The sequence below is a fragment of the Arvicanthis niloticus genome, chromosome 14, assembly GCF_011762505.2.
Source record: "Arvicanthis niloticus isolate mArvNil1 chromosome 14, mArvNil1.pat.X, whole genome shotgun sequence".
In the NCBI taxonomy this organism is placed as follows: Eukaryota; Metazoa; Chordata; class Mammalia; order Rodentia; family Muridae; genus Arvicanthis; species Arvicanthis niloticus.
In genome coordinates this window covers 64,485,068-64,502,523 of record NC_047671.1, presented here as the reverse complement: position 1 = coordinate 64,502,523, position 17,456 = coordinate 64,485,068, and the positions used below count along the sequence as shown (strand labels likewise).

General features: G+C 37.9%; 1 protein-coding gene across 2 annotated transcripts in view; it reads right to left on the bottom strand.

Annotated features, from left to right (window-relative positions):
• The window catches only part of Ccdc178 (coiled-coil domain containing 178), a 339,248-nt gene that overhangs the window by 218,955 nt on the left and 102,837 nt on the right, over nt 1-17,456 (bottom strand). For both annotated transcript variants that reach the window (XM_076913040.1, XM_076913038.1), the window contains one exon: nt 6,021-6,204. In XM_076913040.1, the coding sequence (XP_076769155.1) occupies nt 6,021-6,204 (184 nt within the window). The remainder of the gene's footprint in view (nt 1-6,020; nt 6,205-17,456) is intronic.

The window sequence follows — 17,456 nt, the reverse complement described above, 5'->3', positions numbered from 1 at the left end:
ATCCAGAGTTTCCAGTTTTGTTGTGTTTGCTTTTGTAGTAGGATCTGATGATTTTTTGAATTTTCTCACTTTCTGTCTTTATGTCTCCCTTTTCATTTCTGATTTTTTTAAAATTTGGATACTGTCTCTGTGCCCTCTGGTTAGTCTGGCTAAGGGTTTATCTATCTTGTTGATTTTCTCAAAGAACCAGAGCCTGGTTTTGCTGATTCTTTGTATAGTTCTTTTTGTTTCTACTTGGCTGATTTCAGCCCTGAGTTTGATTATTTCCTGCCTTCTACTCCTCTTGGGTGTATTTGCTTCTTTTTTTCTAGTACTTTAAGGTGTGATGTCAAGCTGGTAAGTGTATGCTGTCTTCAGTTTCTTTTTGAAAGCACCTAGAGCTCTGAGTTTTCCTCTTAGCACTGCTTTCACTGTGTCCCAAAAGTTTTGGTATAATATTTCACTATTATTGTGTGAGGTGCAGTGTGCATTTTGAGCTTTAGTAAAGTTTCTTTTATGAATGTGGGTACCCTTGCATTTGGAGCATAGATGTTCAGAATTGAGAGTTCATCTTGGTAGATTTTTCTGTTGACAAGTACAAAGTGTCCTTCCTTATCTGTTTTGATAACTTTTGGTTGAAAGTAGATTTTATTCTATATTAGAATGGCTACTCCAAGCTTGTTTCTTGGGCCCATTTGCTTGGAAAAATTTTTCCAACTTTTTACCCTTTGGTAGTGTTTGTCGTTATCACGGAGGTACATTTCCTATATGTAGTAAAATGCTGAGTCCTGTTTATATAACCAGTCTGTTAGTCTATGTCTTTTAATTAGGAAATTGAGTCCATTGATGTTAATAGAGGTTAAGGAAAAGTGATTGTTGCTTCCTGTTATTTTTGTTGTTAGAGGTGGAATTATGTTTGTGTGAATATCTTCTTTTGGGGTTGTTGGAAGAAGATTACCTTCTTGCTTTTTCTTGTGGGCAATTTTCCTCCTTGTTTTGGAGTTTTCCATCTATTATCCTGTGTAGGGCTGAATTTGTGGAAAGATATTGTGTAAATTTGGATTTGTCATGGAATATCTTGGTTTCTCCATCTATGGTAATTGAGAGTTTTGTTGGGTATAGTAGCCTGGGCTGGCATTTGTATTCTCTTAGGGTTTGTATGACATCTGTCCAGAATCTTCTGGCTTTTATAGTCTCTGATGAGAAGTCTGGTGTAATTCTGATATGTCTGCCTTTATATGTGTGTTACTTGACTTTTTTCCCTTACTGCTTTTAGTATTTTTTTCTTTGTTTTGTGCATTTGAAGTTTTGATTATTATGTGATGGGAGGAATTTCTTTTCTGGTCCAGTCTATTTGGAGTTCTGTAGGCTTCTTGTACGTTCATGAACATCTCTTTCTTTAGGTTAAGAAGGTTTTCCTTTATAATTTTGTTGAAAGTATATACTGGCCCTTTAAGTTGAAAATCTTCAATCTCTTCTATACCTATTATCTTTAGGTTTGGTCTTCTCATTGAGTCCTGGATTCCTGGATGTTTTGGATTATGAACTTTTTGCAAGTTGCATTTTCTTTGACAGCTGTGTCAATGTTTTCTATGGTACCTTCTGCACTTGAGATTCTCTCTTCTATCTCTTGTATTCTGTTGGTGATGTTTTGAGTCTATGACTCCTGATCTCTTTTTTAGGTTTTCTATCTCCAGGGTTGTCTCTCTTTATGTTTTATTTGTTGTTTCTACTTCTATTTTTAGATTTTGGATAATTTTTGTTCAATTACTTCTGTTTGGTTGTGTTTTCCTGTAATTCTTTAAGGAATTTTTTGTTTCCTCTTGAAGAGCTTTTACTTGTTTACTTCTGTTCTCCTGTATTTCTTTAAGGAAGTTATTTATGTTCTTCTTAATGTACTCTATTATCATCATGAGAAGTGGTTTTAAATCTGAATCTTGCTTTTCTGGTGTGATGGGGTATCCTGGGCTTGCTCTGGTGGGAGAGCTGGGTTCTGATGATGCTAAGTAGGCTTGATTTCTGTTACTTATGTTCTTGTGCTTGCCTCTCACCATCTGGTTATCTCTAGTGCTACCTGCCCTTGCTGTCTCTGACTGGAGCCTGTCCTTCCTGTGATCCTTGTTGTGTCAGAATGCCTCAGAGTCCAGCTGTCTCTTGGATCCTATGATTCTGGGATCCTGTGGTCCTCAAATCCTAGGTGTGTCAGAGCTTATGGGATTCAAGCTGCCTCTGGGATCCTGAAATTCTGCTGTGACCAAGCTCCTGAGATCCTGTTCTGTCAGACCTTCTGGGAGTCAAGCTTTCTCCAGGTGTTGTGGGGCTGGGTGTGAAGCCAGTGACCAAGGTCTGCTCAGGGCACATGCTCAGACAGGAAGGATCCCATGCCACTGGCTGGAGCAGCAAATATTCTTAATCATCTGCCTCAGTCCACCCCTCCCACCCACCTCTTTTTTAATGTTGAAGACCACAATTGAGAAAGGCTCAAAGTTTTATATATAGGGGCATTTTTCAGTCCTCACCACACATCAACTAAGTGAACCAAAACATTTGCAAGGTGGTCTCTTATCTGTACCCAGCATCCCCTGCTTTGAACTCAGATTTAGGACATGTTGCTGGCAACACACATGTCCCTGTGTTCTTTGGCAGCTGGAGGAAAGTAAAGCTTTCTCAGTAGAGGGCAGTGGAGGGCCAAGCAAGGACTTGTCTCGGCAAAAAAGCTCTATACCTTCCTCCTATGCACAACTGGCATTTTTATTCTTCTTTCAAGGATCCTGGGTCCTTTGAGGTTCTTTGCCCATAATCTACATTTTACTGCCCTTGTGTTTGTTCAGAGTTAGCAGAAAGTTGGTTCTGTGCCCTCCATAGAGACACTAGCTCAGGGCAGTGAGGCCTTTGTTGTGGAACAGCAGTCTCTTCTGTGTGTCACCTATCCAGGTATATTCACTCATGGCCTCAGACAGTGACTGTGCCTACTTTTGCAATTATTGAGTTCTTCAGAGAAGGGGTCAGAGAAGCTTCTAATAAAGGGTGGAAGAGTAAGTAAATATTTTAAGCTGAGCAGGCCACAAGGCCTCTGTTACAGCTGTTTGATTCTGATTTTGGAGAAAAGAAATAAGGAGATCCAACAATCACTTCAAAGAGCATGTAGGGAGACTTGGTTTCAAAAGAAATGGCAGCCTCTGAGCCTCTGCCAAGAGCTCATCACAGATCAACTTGCTGCCTGGTTTTAGCAGCCAGAATCCAGAAGGTGGCAGCAGAGAGCTGTGATACTGCTGGAAACAGCTGTTCCAGAATAAAAACAGTGTGGTGTTTGTCTTAAAACCCACATTCAAACTGAAAGAGGAACAAAATACTCAGCATAAACAAAACTCAGTTTAGAATCAGAAAGCCAACCTCCATGTACCGAAGAGTGATAGATAGGAGATAAAATTTCCATGTCAGGTTTGAAATCAATTCAAGATTTATATAAACAACCAAAGCAAAGCAAAGCAAAGCAAAGCAAAGCAAAGCAAAGCAAAGCAAAGCAAAGCAAAGCAAAGCAAAGCAAGGCAAACCAAACCAAACCAAACCAAACCAAACCAAACCAAACCAAGACAGAGCTGCCTTTGATTGTACTTAGTCAGGATGCTTAAAGGTAGATATGACCTCAGTATAAAGTCTGGTGATGGCCCAAACAGGTTCTCCCTAAATACAATATTGAGAATATCTTTAAAGTTTATTAGTCTGAGGTTAACAGGTCTCAGCTGAATATAGCAATACTGATATTCAACCTCTGTGTAGATAACATACAATACTGTCTATCTAAGTTGGAGCCTCATATTCTAAAAGAAACAGGGAGAAACATAGAGTACGTTCCATAGTGTGGGGTCACCTTTGCTGTTCAGGTTGAAAAATATTTAATGATGCAGATATTTAGCTCTTGGGTCTGTTTGCTTACAAATGGGATAAGTGTTATAGTGTAAACAATACATTGTAAACAATAATAACTGTTTGCTGAAACCATTGAAAAACTATTCATTTGGGTAAATAATAAAAAGCTATCTTTTCTTCCTACAATATTTTTATAGAAAAGAGGAGCTTACTATCCAAATGTCGCATATGTGAAAAACTAGTTTTTGATAATGGCACTGCAATATTATAACAATTAATTTGTTATGTGATATGGCTACTGAGTGACTCACAGGCAGGCAAATACACAACTCAGCTACAAGTTTGGTTGTTTACACTGGTCCATTCACCGTCATGAAGAAGATGCACTACCTACTTCTTGTCTCATGTTCTAGTAGCTTGTGAATCATACCCTATAGTCTCAGAAGGCAGTTCTTTCCTGAATAGGCTGGTTATTGATACTAAAGCTTGAAAAACATAGGTCAGATCATTTCATATAGCTGGGAATTTCTGGGAGTTGTTCGGTATTTTTAGTTATTTGTGATTTACTGCCCAAAACATGCATGACATTTTACTGTAACTTACAAGAAATTCTACCTTTATAGTGAGCTAGACCATTTCTCAGAAATAACCCAAAAGTGATATGGTTGTAATCATATTCTGGATAGCAGAGATTCTGGTTAATTTCAGCACATCATGTCAACACATATTAAGATACACCTTCAAGAAAAACATGGTGGGGATCATGATTCAGTGATAGAATTATTTCCAGAATGAACAGGGTCACAGGTGAAGTCACCAGCACCACACTGGGGATGCAGTCAGACATTCAATAGTATGGTGGCCAGTATCTTGTTCATGTGTCTTCCAGGTCAGAAACTCAGGATTGACATTGCAGCACATAGCAGGAGGTATCCACTAATGGGTTGTTGTTCAAATAGGAATGACTTGAGGAATGTCCCATGAACATCTGATTCTGTAGCACTGTCTTCCAGAAGTTTCCTCGCACTAATTTGCAGGCTAATGAGACACACCATATTGGTGTGTTATAGAGGCTCTAAGGTCTTAGAATCTTCCCTAGCTAACATACAAGTTATGTGTACATGAGAAAACTCAATCAAGCTCCACATTCCTAGGTCTGGAAGGTTACAGCTGTTCTCAGCAAAAGATAGATAAAATGCTGCTCAGTGAATTGCACTGAACCCCCATCCTTTGGAGAAATATGATTTTTCTTCTTGTATGTTAGATGGGGTTTAAAAAGAACAGTAATACTAGAGCTTAATATATGCCTCACTTGATAGGGCAGTCGCCTAGCATGTGTGAGCCCTGGGTTAGATATCGAGCACCACTCCTATTCCCTCACACACATCTAAGACACATGACTTAAATGATATTTTCCTTTTGTGGTGTGTGTTGTACAGTGTAGGTGGGTGTTCATATCCATGGATTCACCTTCCTGTGGAGACAAGTGGCTTTTCTCAGTCACTTCACCTTTATGTTCCTTTTCTTCTTTTTCCCCTCCTCCTCTTCCTCCTCCTTCTCCTCCCCCTCCCCCTCCTCCTCTTCTTCTTCTCCTCCTCCTCTTCCTCCTCTCCTCCTCCTCCTCCCCCTCCCCCTCCTCCTCTTCTTCTCCTCCTCTTCCTCCTCTCCTCCTCCTCTTGTCCTCCTCCTCCTCCTCTTGTCCTCCTCCTCCTCTTGTCCTCCTCCTCCTCTTGTCCTCCTCCTCCTCTTGTCTTCCTCCTCCTCTTGTCCTCCTCCTCCTCTTGTCCTCCTCCTCCTCCTCCTCCTCCTCCTCCTCCTCCTCCTCCTTCTTCTTCTTCTTCTTTTTCTTCTTCTTCTTCCATTTTTTGAGATAAGGTCTCCCACAGGACCTGAAGTCAGTGAAGTCAGTTCATCAACTTGGGTAGACTGGCTGGCTAGTAGACTCCAGGGATCCATCTGTCTTTGTAACCTCAAGGATTGGGTTTGTACTGTGTCCAGTTTTAACATGTGTTCTTGGAATTTGAACTCTGGTCCCTGGGCTTGTGTAGCAGAAAGTTTACTGGGCTCTTGGGAGATTCTTAACTAATCTGACTACTGAGAAAGACTAACTCAAGACAACTCAGGTTAATCACCCCTTTTGCACAGTCAAAAGGTGACCAATGATACCTGACCTTGAATTTTCTTCTCACTTCTGCTAGTTTATCCTCCAGCTCCTCTGTTTTGTGTTTGGCTAGGTGGTAAATAGCCCCAATGTGATAAGCCTGCTTGTAGAGCTGTTTGAGGTAATTGTTATTCTTTATCTTCATCTCCACAAATGAGTGAATTTCATCCTCAAGTTCTGTTTTTTTCTTTATACTATAAAAAAGCAAAAATTAATACAGTTATTCTTAGAGAATATGTACATTTGCTTGACAATTATATTTACTACTAATAACAAATTATACTTTATGTTGCCAAAAATCACAAAATGGCCAAGGAGTTAAGGTAAATCTGAATATATAACCCATGTCTAAGGTATTTGAAGGTATTTGTTTACATTACTGTTGGTTTGTACTAATCCGTAGGCTATGCTCAGTCTCAGAAGCCATAATAGCTTATGGGAAAGGCTTAGCTTTAAGAAGCGACCTGCTGTCGACACCTGTGCAGGCATCTGCAGGTCTACTGCCACCTAGGAATCATAGTGTCAATGTAAAATGCCTTCTTGGACGCCCCTCTATCACCTTTTTGAAAAATAAAATATGTTTATTGATTAATTGGGAATCTCATAAAATATACCTCAATCACACTCACCTCCCAGTCTTCCCATGGCCACACCTGTCCCCTGTGACCACACCCCCATAAAGAGAAAAAAGGGAATAAAAAACAAGTTTATTTTGTGTTGTCTGGAGCATGCTTAAGATCCTAGTGGCAAGCCTCTCAAGAGAGGATGAGATTTTCTCCTCCATGAGCTGAGGAGAGCTGTGTGAAGCCAGAAAGAGGCTAGACCAGCTGTTCTATGCCCAAGGAGGTTAAGATGGATCCAGATAGCAGCCTGTACCATGGACATCTGCATGGGCTTCTGTGATAACAGGAGCCACAGACATCAAACCAGCCCTTGGCCGAATCTGGACTGAAGACCCATTGAGTATGCACCACCTTATTTTCCCCACCTTTCTGATCTGTTCACCACATCTTTGTTTCATCATAGTGGTGTTTATGTGTCTTCTGCCTATCACCTTTTTGATTCACATGGTGGTGATTTTACCAGAGAATGCTTTAAATGAAAGAGTGAAAACCTAAGCCAAACTCTGGACTTGGTTTGCACCAGATGAGACATTCATTGAGGACTGAGAGTATCCTGTGTGTTGGATGATGTTTATCAACATCTTCCCACTGATTATTCAACAGCATATTCACTGCAACACTATACTGGCTGGTTTTCACACAAACTAGAGTCTTCAGAGAAGAAGGAGCCTCATTTGCGAGAATGCTTCCATGAGATTCAGCTATAAGACATTTTCTCAATTAGTGATCAATGGGGGAGGGCCCAGGCCATGGTGGGTGGTTTCTGTCCTGGGCTGGTAGTCCTGGGTTTTATAAGAAAGCAGGCTGAGTAAGCCATGTAAGTGGCACACCTCCATGGCCTCTACATCAGATCCTGCCTTCATGTTCCTGCCATGCTTAAGTTTCTATCCTGACTTCCTTTGGTGATAAACAGCATTATGGAAGTATAAGCTAAATAAACCCTTTTCTCCTTAACTAGCTTTCTGGTCATGGTGTTTGGTCACAGCAATAGAAATCCAAACTATGACAAGCAGCATCTCAGTTTGACAATCAAGTATCTCCAGGTATTACTAAGTGTCTCCTGGGTAGGATACGATATCTTGCCAGCTGAGAACTACATAAACACGTTGTTGAAACCAGTGGCTCTCAGGCCCAGCAGTGTATAACAATCTCATGAAAGGCGCTTAACATGACTCTGTGCTTTAGAAAATTTTGCTATATTTGGTTTGAGGTGAAGTTCCAGCATGGGCATTTTCAAACACCTCAGGTGATGATGCTGAAGTATAATGAGGAAACAAACCCAAAATGATTAGAAAAGTCTTTCCCATCATATGGAGAGCTTATTATGTGACAGACTGCTGGACTCTGTTCTCTGGAGAGGAGCCAGGAGATGTGGGACAGACATTATTTTGTCCCCAGGTGGTGCTGAAAAAAAATCTGGTTTTAGAAAAATGTACAAGAAGCTTTGCTCAAAGAAGCAACCACCGGGTCTAAGGAAAGCAAATGAGTGTGGCCAACTTATGGGAGGGACAGCAAGCTATAAGGACAAGAGGGATGAACAGCACTGACTCATCTTTTCAGTCTCTTGTTCTCACAAGAATAAACGCATGTGAACAAGGAGATTCACCCACTCAAGGTGTGCCAAGGACAGTGAGGCACACAAGTCAGAAATAAATGGTACCAAAAAACAAAAAAATCAAAGCATGAATCAGAAAACTGTATAGTGAGATACCCAGGAACTGTGCTTTCTTGGAAAAGACCAACTCACTGACCAACTATGGCCAATAGAAGTGACAGTACTGACACACAGATTACTGAAGGCAAAACTCATCATAGATGCTTTCTGGGTCAGTTGTATATTACTGTTGTCCCTGATATTGTCTTAGGATCTTTGTTGTGACTCAGAAGAGCACTGTCAATTGGATAGAAATTCCAAGAATGCTAGATTGAATCAGGTGGGTCACACAGAGAAAAAGAGATGAAGATAAGAATATGGCAATATAAAAAATATGAGACAAAGTGGAAATGGCTGTGTTTATTTAACAAATAGATGCAAGGACTGGGGAAAATGGCTTAGCTGGGAAAGCACTTGGTGAACAAGTATGAGGACATGAGTTTGATCTCTAGAATCCACAAAACACTGGAGAGGCACAGAGAGATAGGATCATGGGGTTCATTGGCCATTCAGTTTAGCTAATTAGTAAATCAAGGCCAGTGAGAGATTCTGTCTAAAAAGAAAATTGGATGGTGTCTGAGGGATGACACTTGAAGTTGGTCTCTGGTTTCCAAATACACCTGCATATTTTTATGTGCACTGGCAAACACACCTACATCAAATACATACACCAAACATAGATAGAATAATACTTTTAAAAAAGAAAAGGAAAATGAAACATGTATTTTAAAATTATTTATTATTGCATACTTTTAATGCCAGCACTCTGGAGGCTGGGTCAGGATCATAGGTTGTGGAGAGTCTTTGATACATAATGAGACTCTGTCTGAGAAACCTAAAGTATGTTCTGAACCTTGAAGTAGTGTGTTGAGCCTGAGGACACATACATCCACAGGCCAGCCTTGAGTAGGAATTACCATTTTTGAGTAAACTGTAGAAAGGAACACTGTTTACAGATACTGTTACTGTAGAACAAACTTAGCAGGAAGCTTGTCATAACCATCATCCTCCTTCCAATATAAGTTGGCTACAGTATAAATTGAACAGTTCTATTTCTGAGTATACCTTGCATGAGATGTTTTGTGATGTATAAATCTGAAGACTTCAGCTTTGGATCACCTGTCTCCAGATACCTATGATTGTTCTCTCTCTCTCTCTTATTGTGGATGATAACTTTTAAGAGTAGCTGATAAGCTTCCATTCATGGTGGATATTTTCTGATGCATTTTATAATTGCATGAGCCCATTTTAAAAGACTTTCTTTTTATGAGAATCATGTGAGGCTTCAATCAGAAGTTTATTCCTTTAGAGAACGCATAAAGTCATAATTACAAAGCTATAAAATTCTCTTTGGCGATATATACTCCATTAAGTAAAAATAACACTTTCTAAAGTCATTTCTCATAAAAAACCATTAAACAATGAAATAATTGCTCTTTCAATCTTAAAATTTATGTTATAGACTGTTACATAATATAAGTAAATTGACTTTTTATAATTAGAATATTATTCAACTTAGAATATTATTCAACATGTACTTAATGCATGTTTACAAGCCAGCAATGGTAATGCACATCTTTAATCCCAGAACTCTGGAGCAAAAGGCAGGCAGATCTCTGAGTTCAAGGCCATCCTGACCTACATAAAGGTTTTTTGAAAAACCAAGCCTAAATACAGAGACTTGTCTTGAAAAACAAAATCAAAGAAACAAGCCAACAAAGTATGCTCACAGTGTACTAGGCACCATGTTGGTCATTGAAGTTCTAAAATTGAAAGGAAAGATGATATGAATAGCAGTTCCTGATGTTTCCAAAGTACTGGACATAAAAAAAAAAACAAAACTTGTGTTTTATTTTTGTTTTAAATTTTGAATGTAAAAAGCTAAGGCTGAATTATTTCTTAATGGAAAATAATCAAAGACGTTTAGCATCTTTGTAGAAAGGGAAATATGGTATAAAAGTACACAAATAAATTTTAAAAGAAACATGTGTCTGTAGGTGTGCATAAGTGTACTCACCGTGAAGCTAGTGGGGAGACCACAGAAGAGAAGTAAAAGGATCTTAAGTAGGAAGGGATGGGGCAAAAAGAGAAGAATGGGGTGTCTGTGATTGATGCAAAGGCAGAATGAAGAACTGTATCTAGGGAGGAAGGGGTCAAGGAAAAGGAGGGTAGGGAGGACTCTGGAAGACAGCCAAGTGTAGCAGGATATTTATTTTGTTATATTGTATTTGCAGTGGAGCTCGGTGATTAGGCAGTAGAAGTGGAGGTGAAGCTGGGAGAAGAGAGGAAGGGAAGGGGAGAAAAAGAGAAAGGAGAGGGGAGAAAAAGAGAAGGGGGAGAAAGAGAGGAAGATAAGGGGAAGAAGGAGGCTGGCAGCCATGGAGAACCACAGATAGGTCAAAAGCTGTCCTGGGTAGCAACTTCTATCGAAAGGTTAGATGTTAGGTAATAACTCTAATTGTATGGGCATCTTGTTAATTGAGCATTTCTAAATATATAAATACTTTAGATAATCATTAAGCTTTAGGAGTCTCATTTCTACCAGGTACTATGAGAATGACAGATATTGTCTGGGGTTCAGCTGAGCTTTATGGATGCAGCATGGTAGATTGGCAGAGCCATCTTCCACACTGACATCTCATAGGTGCCAGGACCTGCACATCTAGCTAGACAGAGCCCCGGTCAGACAGAGCAGGAAGATTCTTTTGTGGCTGCCTGGGAACAAGCGGGACCTGGTGCCATTTTCTAAATATCACCCATACAGTCAAGGAAGGATCAAATTAGAACAAATTATACTACACATGCACAAAAATACCATAATAAAACCATTACTGTGTATGATCACTTAAAAATTAATTTCACAAACTCAAACATAATCATTATTGGTATGGCTAAAATAAGGTGCATTTTTGCAGTTGTTACTAACAATGTCCTCTGTTTGTTCCATAGTTACTAGCTAATTGAGAAAGTGTTTGTTGTGTAATTATTTTTCCCTTGTGGCTACATGGAAGACAGGAAGATTCTTTTGTGCAAGTAGCAACTTTATAGCCTGCATATAATATGAATCCACTAAAAAATTAACAAATGATTATATGCATCATTGTTGGACAGATTGAAAATGTTATTTAATGTTTTATTACAACAGGACCATTACACAGGTATTCCAGCTCCTTGTGACTTCAGAGTAAACATGCAAGTATTCTCCTCATTCTGACAAAAACATGCATCATGGCCATGGTGACAGAAGCTGCTGGTGTGGTTTCCTAGACACTGATGCTTAGTAAGACATATAGTCCTGATTTCATGAAGTTTTGCCTGATTAAAATACTACAATTATGAGGTTCATCCATTATCTACAACTGAAGTATGTCCTCACTGATTTTAATAAATAACAGAAAAGAATTTCATGCTATGATACATGTTTATAACTATACACAAGTTTTCATAGTTTTATTATTAGATTTTCTTTACTGCTTTATATTTGCAGATAAGGGCACTACACACAACTTTCATCTGGCTATGGGTTACCCTTTGGTTTATTAAATGACATTGATTAGTTGACAATTTTGTTTTTATTTTGGTGTTAATTTTCTATTTTAAGAAAACTTTGATTAGCCAGGGGGTGGTGGTGCACGCCTTTAATCCCAGCACTCGGGAGGCAGAGGCAGGCGGATTTCTGAGTTCGAGGCCATCCTGGTCTACAGAGTGAGTTCCAGGACAGCCTGGGCTCCACAGAGAAACCCTGTCTTGAAAAACAAAAAAACAACAAAAAAACCAACTTTGATTATTCAAAATAGATCTTCGTTTGCAGTGATGTACAGGGTAAGGATTTACTTCTTTTCATTAGGAAGCTCCTAGGAAGACATCCGTTTTCTGTTACACTAAAGTGCCAGTTCTGTCATGAGTCATGGAAAAGAATATGTATGACTCTGATGCTGAACTTTCCTTGCCACTGACCAAGTTGACACTATTAGTAAAAATACTGAGATATACCATAGTAATGCTACTGTAATTCTATAAGCTTGGTTTCCCCTCATCATTCTTTTGAATATATTACTGCTTTTCCATATATAATTTCTATAGTCAATTTAAACTGATGTATGGATATTATAATTATTGCTATTTCTAATTTAGCTAATAACACGTAGTCTAGTAGGTACACAAGTGTTTTGAATTTAAATGTCATAGAGGGCTATCCACATAGACATTTTATGATTTTCTTAGCAAATTTTGTCTAATAATCATTTTGTTATATTATGAAATAATACTACATTGGGAATTTAGTTATAACAATAATAAAATCTCATAGTAATTTAGTTAGAATGTAATCATTTTTAGGTCATAATAATATTTGGAAATTTGCTTGTTGTTCTTGAGTCATAGTAAAAAGTTTATACTATGTTTGTCCTGCCAAAGCTCCACTGATCTCCACCAGGCCTACTTCACCAGGAAAGTTCAGGTCGGAGTCCACATATTCTCCTGTTAGCTGAGTGCCCTGGGACACACACAGTTACTCTGAGATGTGCACTTCCCCCTGAGTTCCAATATCCAGCCCAAGGCAGCCCATAAGAGGCCTGCTATACCAAGAATATCAATGGTAGGTCCATCTTTCTGATATATGCTATACAAGGAATATCCTGGGACAACCAAATGGCTAAAGGCCAGCATAAGAATGCAATCAACAAAACCAAGGCAATATGACACGACACCTTCAGAGTATAGCTACCCTACTACACTAAGCCCTGGATATCCTAATACAACTGGAACACAAGAAAATGACCTGAAATCTAATCTTGCAAAGATGATAAAGTCCTTTAAAAAGGAAATGAATAAATCCCCTAAAGAAATACAGGGAAATGTAATCAAACAGGTAGAGAGACCTTTAAAGAGAAAACAAATAAATTCCTTTGTGCCCTTCCCCCATGCCTGAGCAGGCCTGCAAAGTCATTTACCACAATAGACCAAGCAACAGTAGGACCTAGGAGAGGCATTGCATTACCAGCCTTGGTGCCTTGGAGCCTGCTACCTGAGCTAAGAAGAATGGACTGCCTGCTGAGCTAGCCTTGACACCTTCCAGACTGCTATCTCCTTGCCCAATCCCTGGGCTAAATTGAGAAGAGACTCTGGGGGTGGAGCTTCCCCTTTATATGTGAAAGCAAATTATTAAACTTGGGGTCCTGATCAGAATACTTTGTCTTGGCCCTACGTTTCTCTCACCCTCCATTCCTGTCCATTCCTAGGCTTCCTCTCAGGAGAACCCAGTAACCTATAGCTGCAGGCAGCTACAGAATGGCACCTAACGTGGGGCCTGAGAAGGGAAGACCAGTAGAGGAAACACTGTCTTGGTGGAGCTCCACGGAAAATGGAAGAAAAAGTAGAGCATCCGGAGCACTAGGTAAACAAGAAAAGCCATGGATGCTATCTAAGTTATGGCTGTGTTTACAAGAAGTGCGAGTAAGGTGGATATAGGTCTAGAATTGAGTGAACATTGACCCGATGCGATGCTAAACTCATCTAGGGAGTGACAGTGAGTTGGGGAAAGGAAAGTATTTGGCAGGCCCAAGAGAGGCCTTAGACGAGAGGAACTGGGTTTAAAAGAATTTGAAAAACAAAAAAGGGCAGACCACTGAGTAGTATCCATAATTCTGCCTTCTTTGTTTGTCCCTTGGCGCACCAATGTCCACATGTCTCATTGTGTTTTTTGTCCAGGTGTCTTAGTGTGAATGATTGATATGTCTTATGGTGTTCTATGTTTAATGTTTAAAAGATTGTTAAAATTGCTTGATCCAACACTTGGTCTAGTTTAACTTGGTTTTCAAAGACAGTTTTAATATGCAGAGCAGCAGCTGATAAGTTTGCTTAACACCTGTAGTTAAGGAGCTGAGGTGGAAAAGCCTTCCTAACAGTTGGTTGTTGGTATAAGCTACTTTTAAAGGGACCAGCAAATTGAGTTTGAGATTTTTTGAACCTCTCAAACTTATAGAAAAAAGATACAACACATATTTTTTAAAGTTTAAATTTAAAGTTAAAAAAAACACGGAAGTTCAGGCCTAACCAGGCCTCAGAGAACAGGCCAGAGATTAAGAGCATTTACATTTAAATTAAGACAATGCAGACTGAGCTCTGCAGCTCAGGCGCCAAGTGTTCCTTTTGTCCTGGGTCTTCAGGACCAGATCCTAGAAATGGGTGAGAAATTTGTCTTTTGCCTTCCTTGTTTCTTGGAGGAGGGGAAATTCTAAGACCCAAAGACTTTACAACAGTCTGTGGGCTGAGAGTTATAATTATGCTGGAGACATTAAAATTATGTCTACTTCCCTCCATGAGTTATAACTATACCTGCTGACAAAAAATTGTTCAATTTTGCTTTGGTTCTTTTACATCTGCTTCCTTCCAAAGTTGTTAAAAATGAGATGCTTTTGATTCCTCTAATGTATATAACAAGTATTAGAGGATAAGGTTGGCCTTTATCTGATATTCTCACTCAGCTAAAAAAGATTGGTTATTAAATTAAACCAAAATAAAGTTCAAACTTAAGATTTATGAAACTAATGGGACATTACAGCCTGACTTGCCTACTCCAGTTGCTGTTCTAGTAAATGCTTATAGAATTATTATAGATATAAAAGATATTTTTATACCATTCCTTTACATTTCTGGTAAAGGTGGGAGGTTTACATTCAATAAATTTACTCACAATTTTTAGGAGCCCATGAAGTGATATCATTAGAAAAGTTTGCCACAAAGAATGGTTAATTGCTTTTATATATATATATATATATATATATATATATATATATATATATATATATAATATTGTTACTTTAATACAAAAAATTAAAAGTTTAAATCTTTTAGTGTATATTATTCATTATATGATACTTTATTAGCGGATTTCTCTAAAGGAGTTTTTCTACAAGCCTTTGCTCCAATATAACGAGATTTAAAAATTTTTTTGGAATACTTGTCATTCCAAAAAAGATTCAAAGGAAGTATCTTTTCAATATTTGAGACCCCAGTTATATCCTAAACAGATTGTGACACAGAAAATTCTAGTAAAAAAAGATAGTTGGGGCTAGAGAGATGGCTCAGCCCTTAAAGGCTAGACTTATAGTTAAAAATAGAGAAATTGAATTCCCAGCAACCACAGGGTGGCTCACAACCATTTGTGGTGGAATCTAGCGCCCTCTTCTGGCTTATAGGTGTACATGCAAAAAGAAAATGGTTTGCTTTTGAATTGATTTGAGTTTAATAATTTTCAAAAGTTGTTAAGAGATATTAATTGGCTAAAACCTCATCTTAAGCTTACTATAGGAGGATTTAAACCTCTGTTTGACATTTTCAAAGGGATGCAAGTCCTAATTCCCCTTGACAGTTAACTATAAAGGAGAGATAGCTTTGCTGTGAATAGAGTAAGCTGTTAGTTATCAACAGATAAATTATATAGACTATAATAAATTGTTGGCTGTTTGTGTTGTTACTACTCATATGCCCACAGCAGCCCTTTGGAAAAAGAAACCATTAATGTGGACTTATCTTTCTTCATCTACAAGTAAAGTTTAAACATCCTATTATAAAATTATAATTGTGTTAATACAAGATTATATGATAAAATCCTATAAGCATTTTGGATAGAAGGTTTATTCCTTCTTCCAAATAACAATTAAATTGGTTATTAAATTATTAAATTTGGCCTATTACATGGCAAACTTTTTAGACAAACTTGATAATCACTTGTTATAGTTTTTCTCTATGCATGCTTTTATATTTTCTAAAAATTTACTATGCATGCAGCCCATAGAAAAGATGTTTGCTATATTTACTATATTTACAGATGCCTCTTCTATTGAGAAGACAGTATATGTAATTAAATCACATGTTTATTTTCTTGAGTTTCCCCTGCTTCAACATAATTAAATTATGTGTTGTAGCCACTGTTTGAAATGCTAAAAAAATCAAGCTTTCAATTTATATACTCATAGCCAGTATATGGCTCATGATTTATAATTGCTTAAAATTGTTCCTTTTTTAGATATAGTTAATTCTCAAATTTTATTTATAAAAATACAGCTTAATTTATGAAACATATACTGTTTCTTAACTTTATAAGACATTGAAAAGTTCTTTAGATTGCCTGAACCCCAGGACAATGCCAGAGCAGATTTATATACTAGACATATTCTAGGCCTTTCAAAGATAATTGGGCATACAGTTTTATTCCTTACAATATCAAAAGAGTAATAGCTTAAGACAACAATTTGTCATTTCTAAAAAGTGTACAAATTAAATTGCAAAAATTTGTCCTCAATATCTTCAATCTTTTCATAATGGTCTTAAGCCTTGAAGACTTATATGTAATCAATTTTGGAAAATAGATGTTACTCATTTTTGATTAAAAAATTAAAATATATACATGTGATTTGACACATTTTAGACCTTTTAGTTGCAACTACTTTAACAAGAGAAGCAACTAAAAATATAATTAGTTATTGCCTATATTTTATTTTCCTGTACTTGGTGTTCCATATCAGACTATGATAGGTAATGGAACTGGCTATTACAGTTATTTGGCTACAGTCAAACATTTGAGATGTTTGCTGACAATTTAATATTACTGATATTTCCTTATTATCCTCAAGGACAAAAAATTGTAAAAGAGAGATTATGAAACTTTAAAATAATATCTTCATAACACTCTGAGTGTGGAAAAAACAGCTAATGGTGCTTCTTCCCTGGTTTTACAAGTAATTCTAAAAAATTGGCTTTTTAAACTAGAAAGGGGGAATTATATCACAAGGTCACCAAAAGGCACACCTTGCTTTTGTCTTGTTTTAAATTTTCTGCAAACTGATGCTAAAGGTCAGTCTGCAGCGGATCGCCACTGGCATCCAGTTACTTCCAACTTATTTGCCAGGGTCTTGTGGAAAGGTTACTTAACAATACTTGGTGTGGTCCCAATCCTGTTCTAATTTGGGGTCGTGGGTCAGTATACATTTTTCAGAAAAAGAAAATGGAGCCTGATGGCTGCCTAAAAGACTGGTCCTCAAGTGGACACAGATCTTGAGCCTAATAATTATGATTCTAATGTTGAAGATGGCTCAAAATCTTTATCAACCAGCTTATTTAACTTGACATATAATCTCCACTCTTACTGGAGAGTGTTTTTTATCAT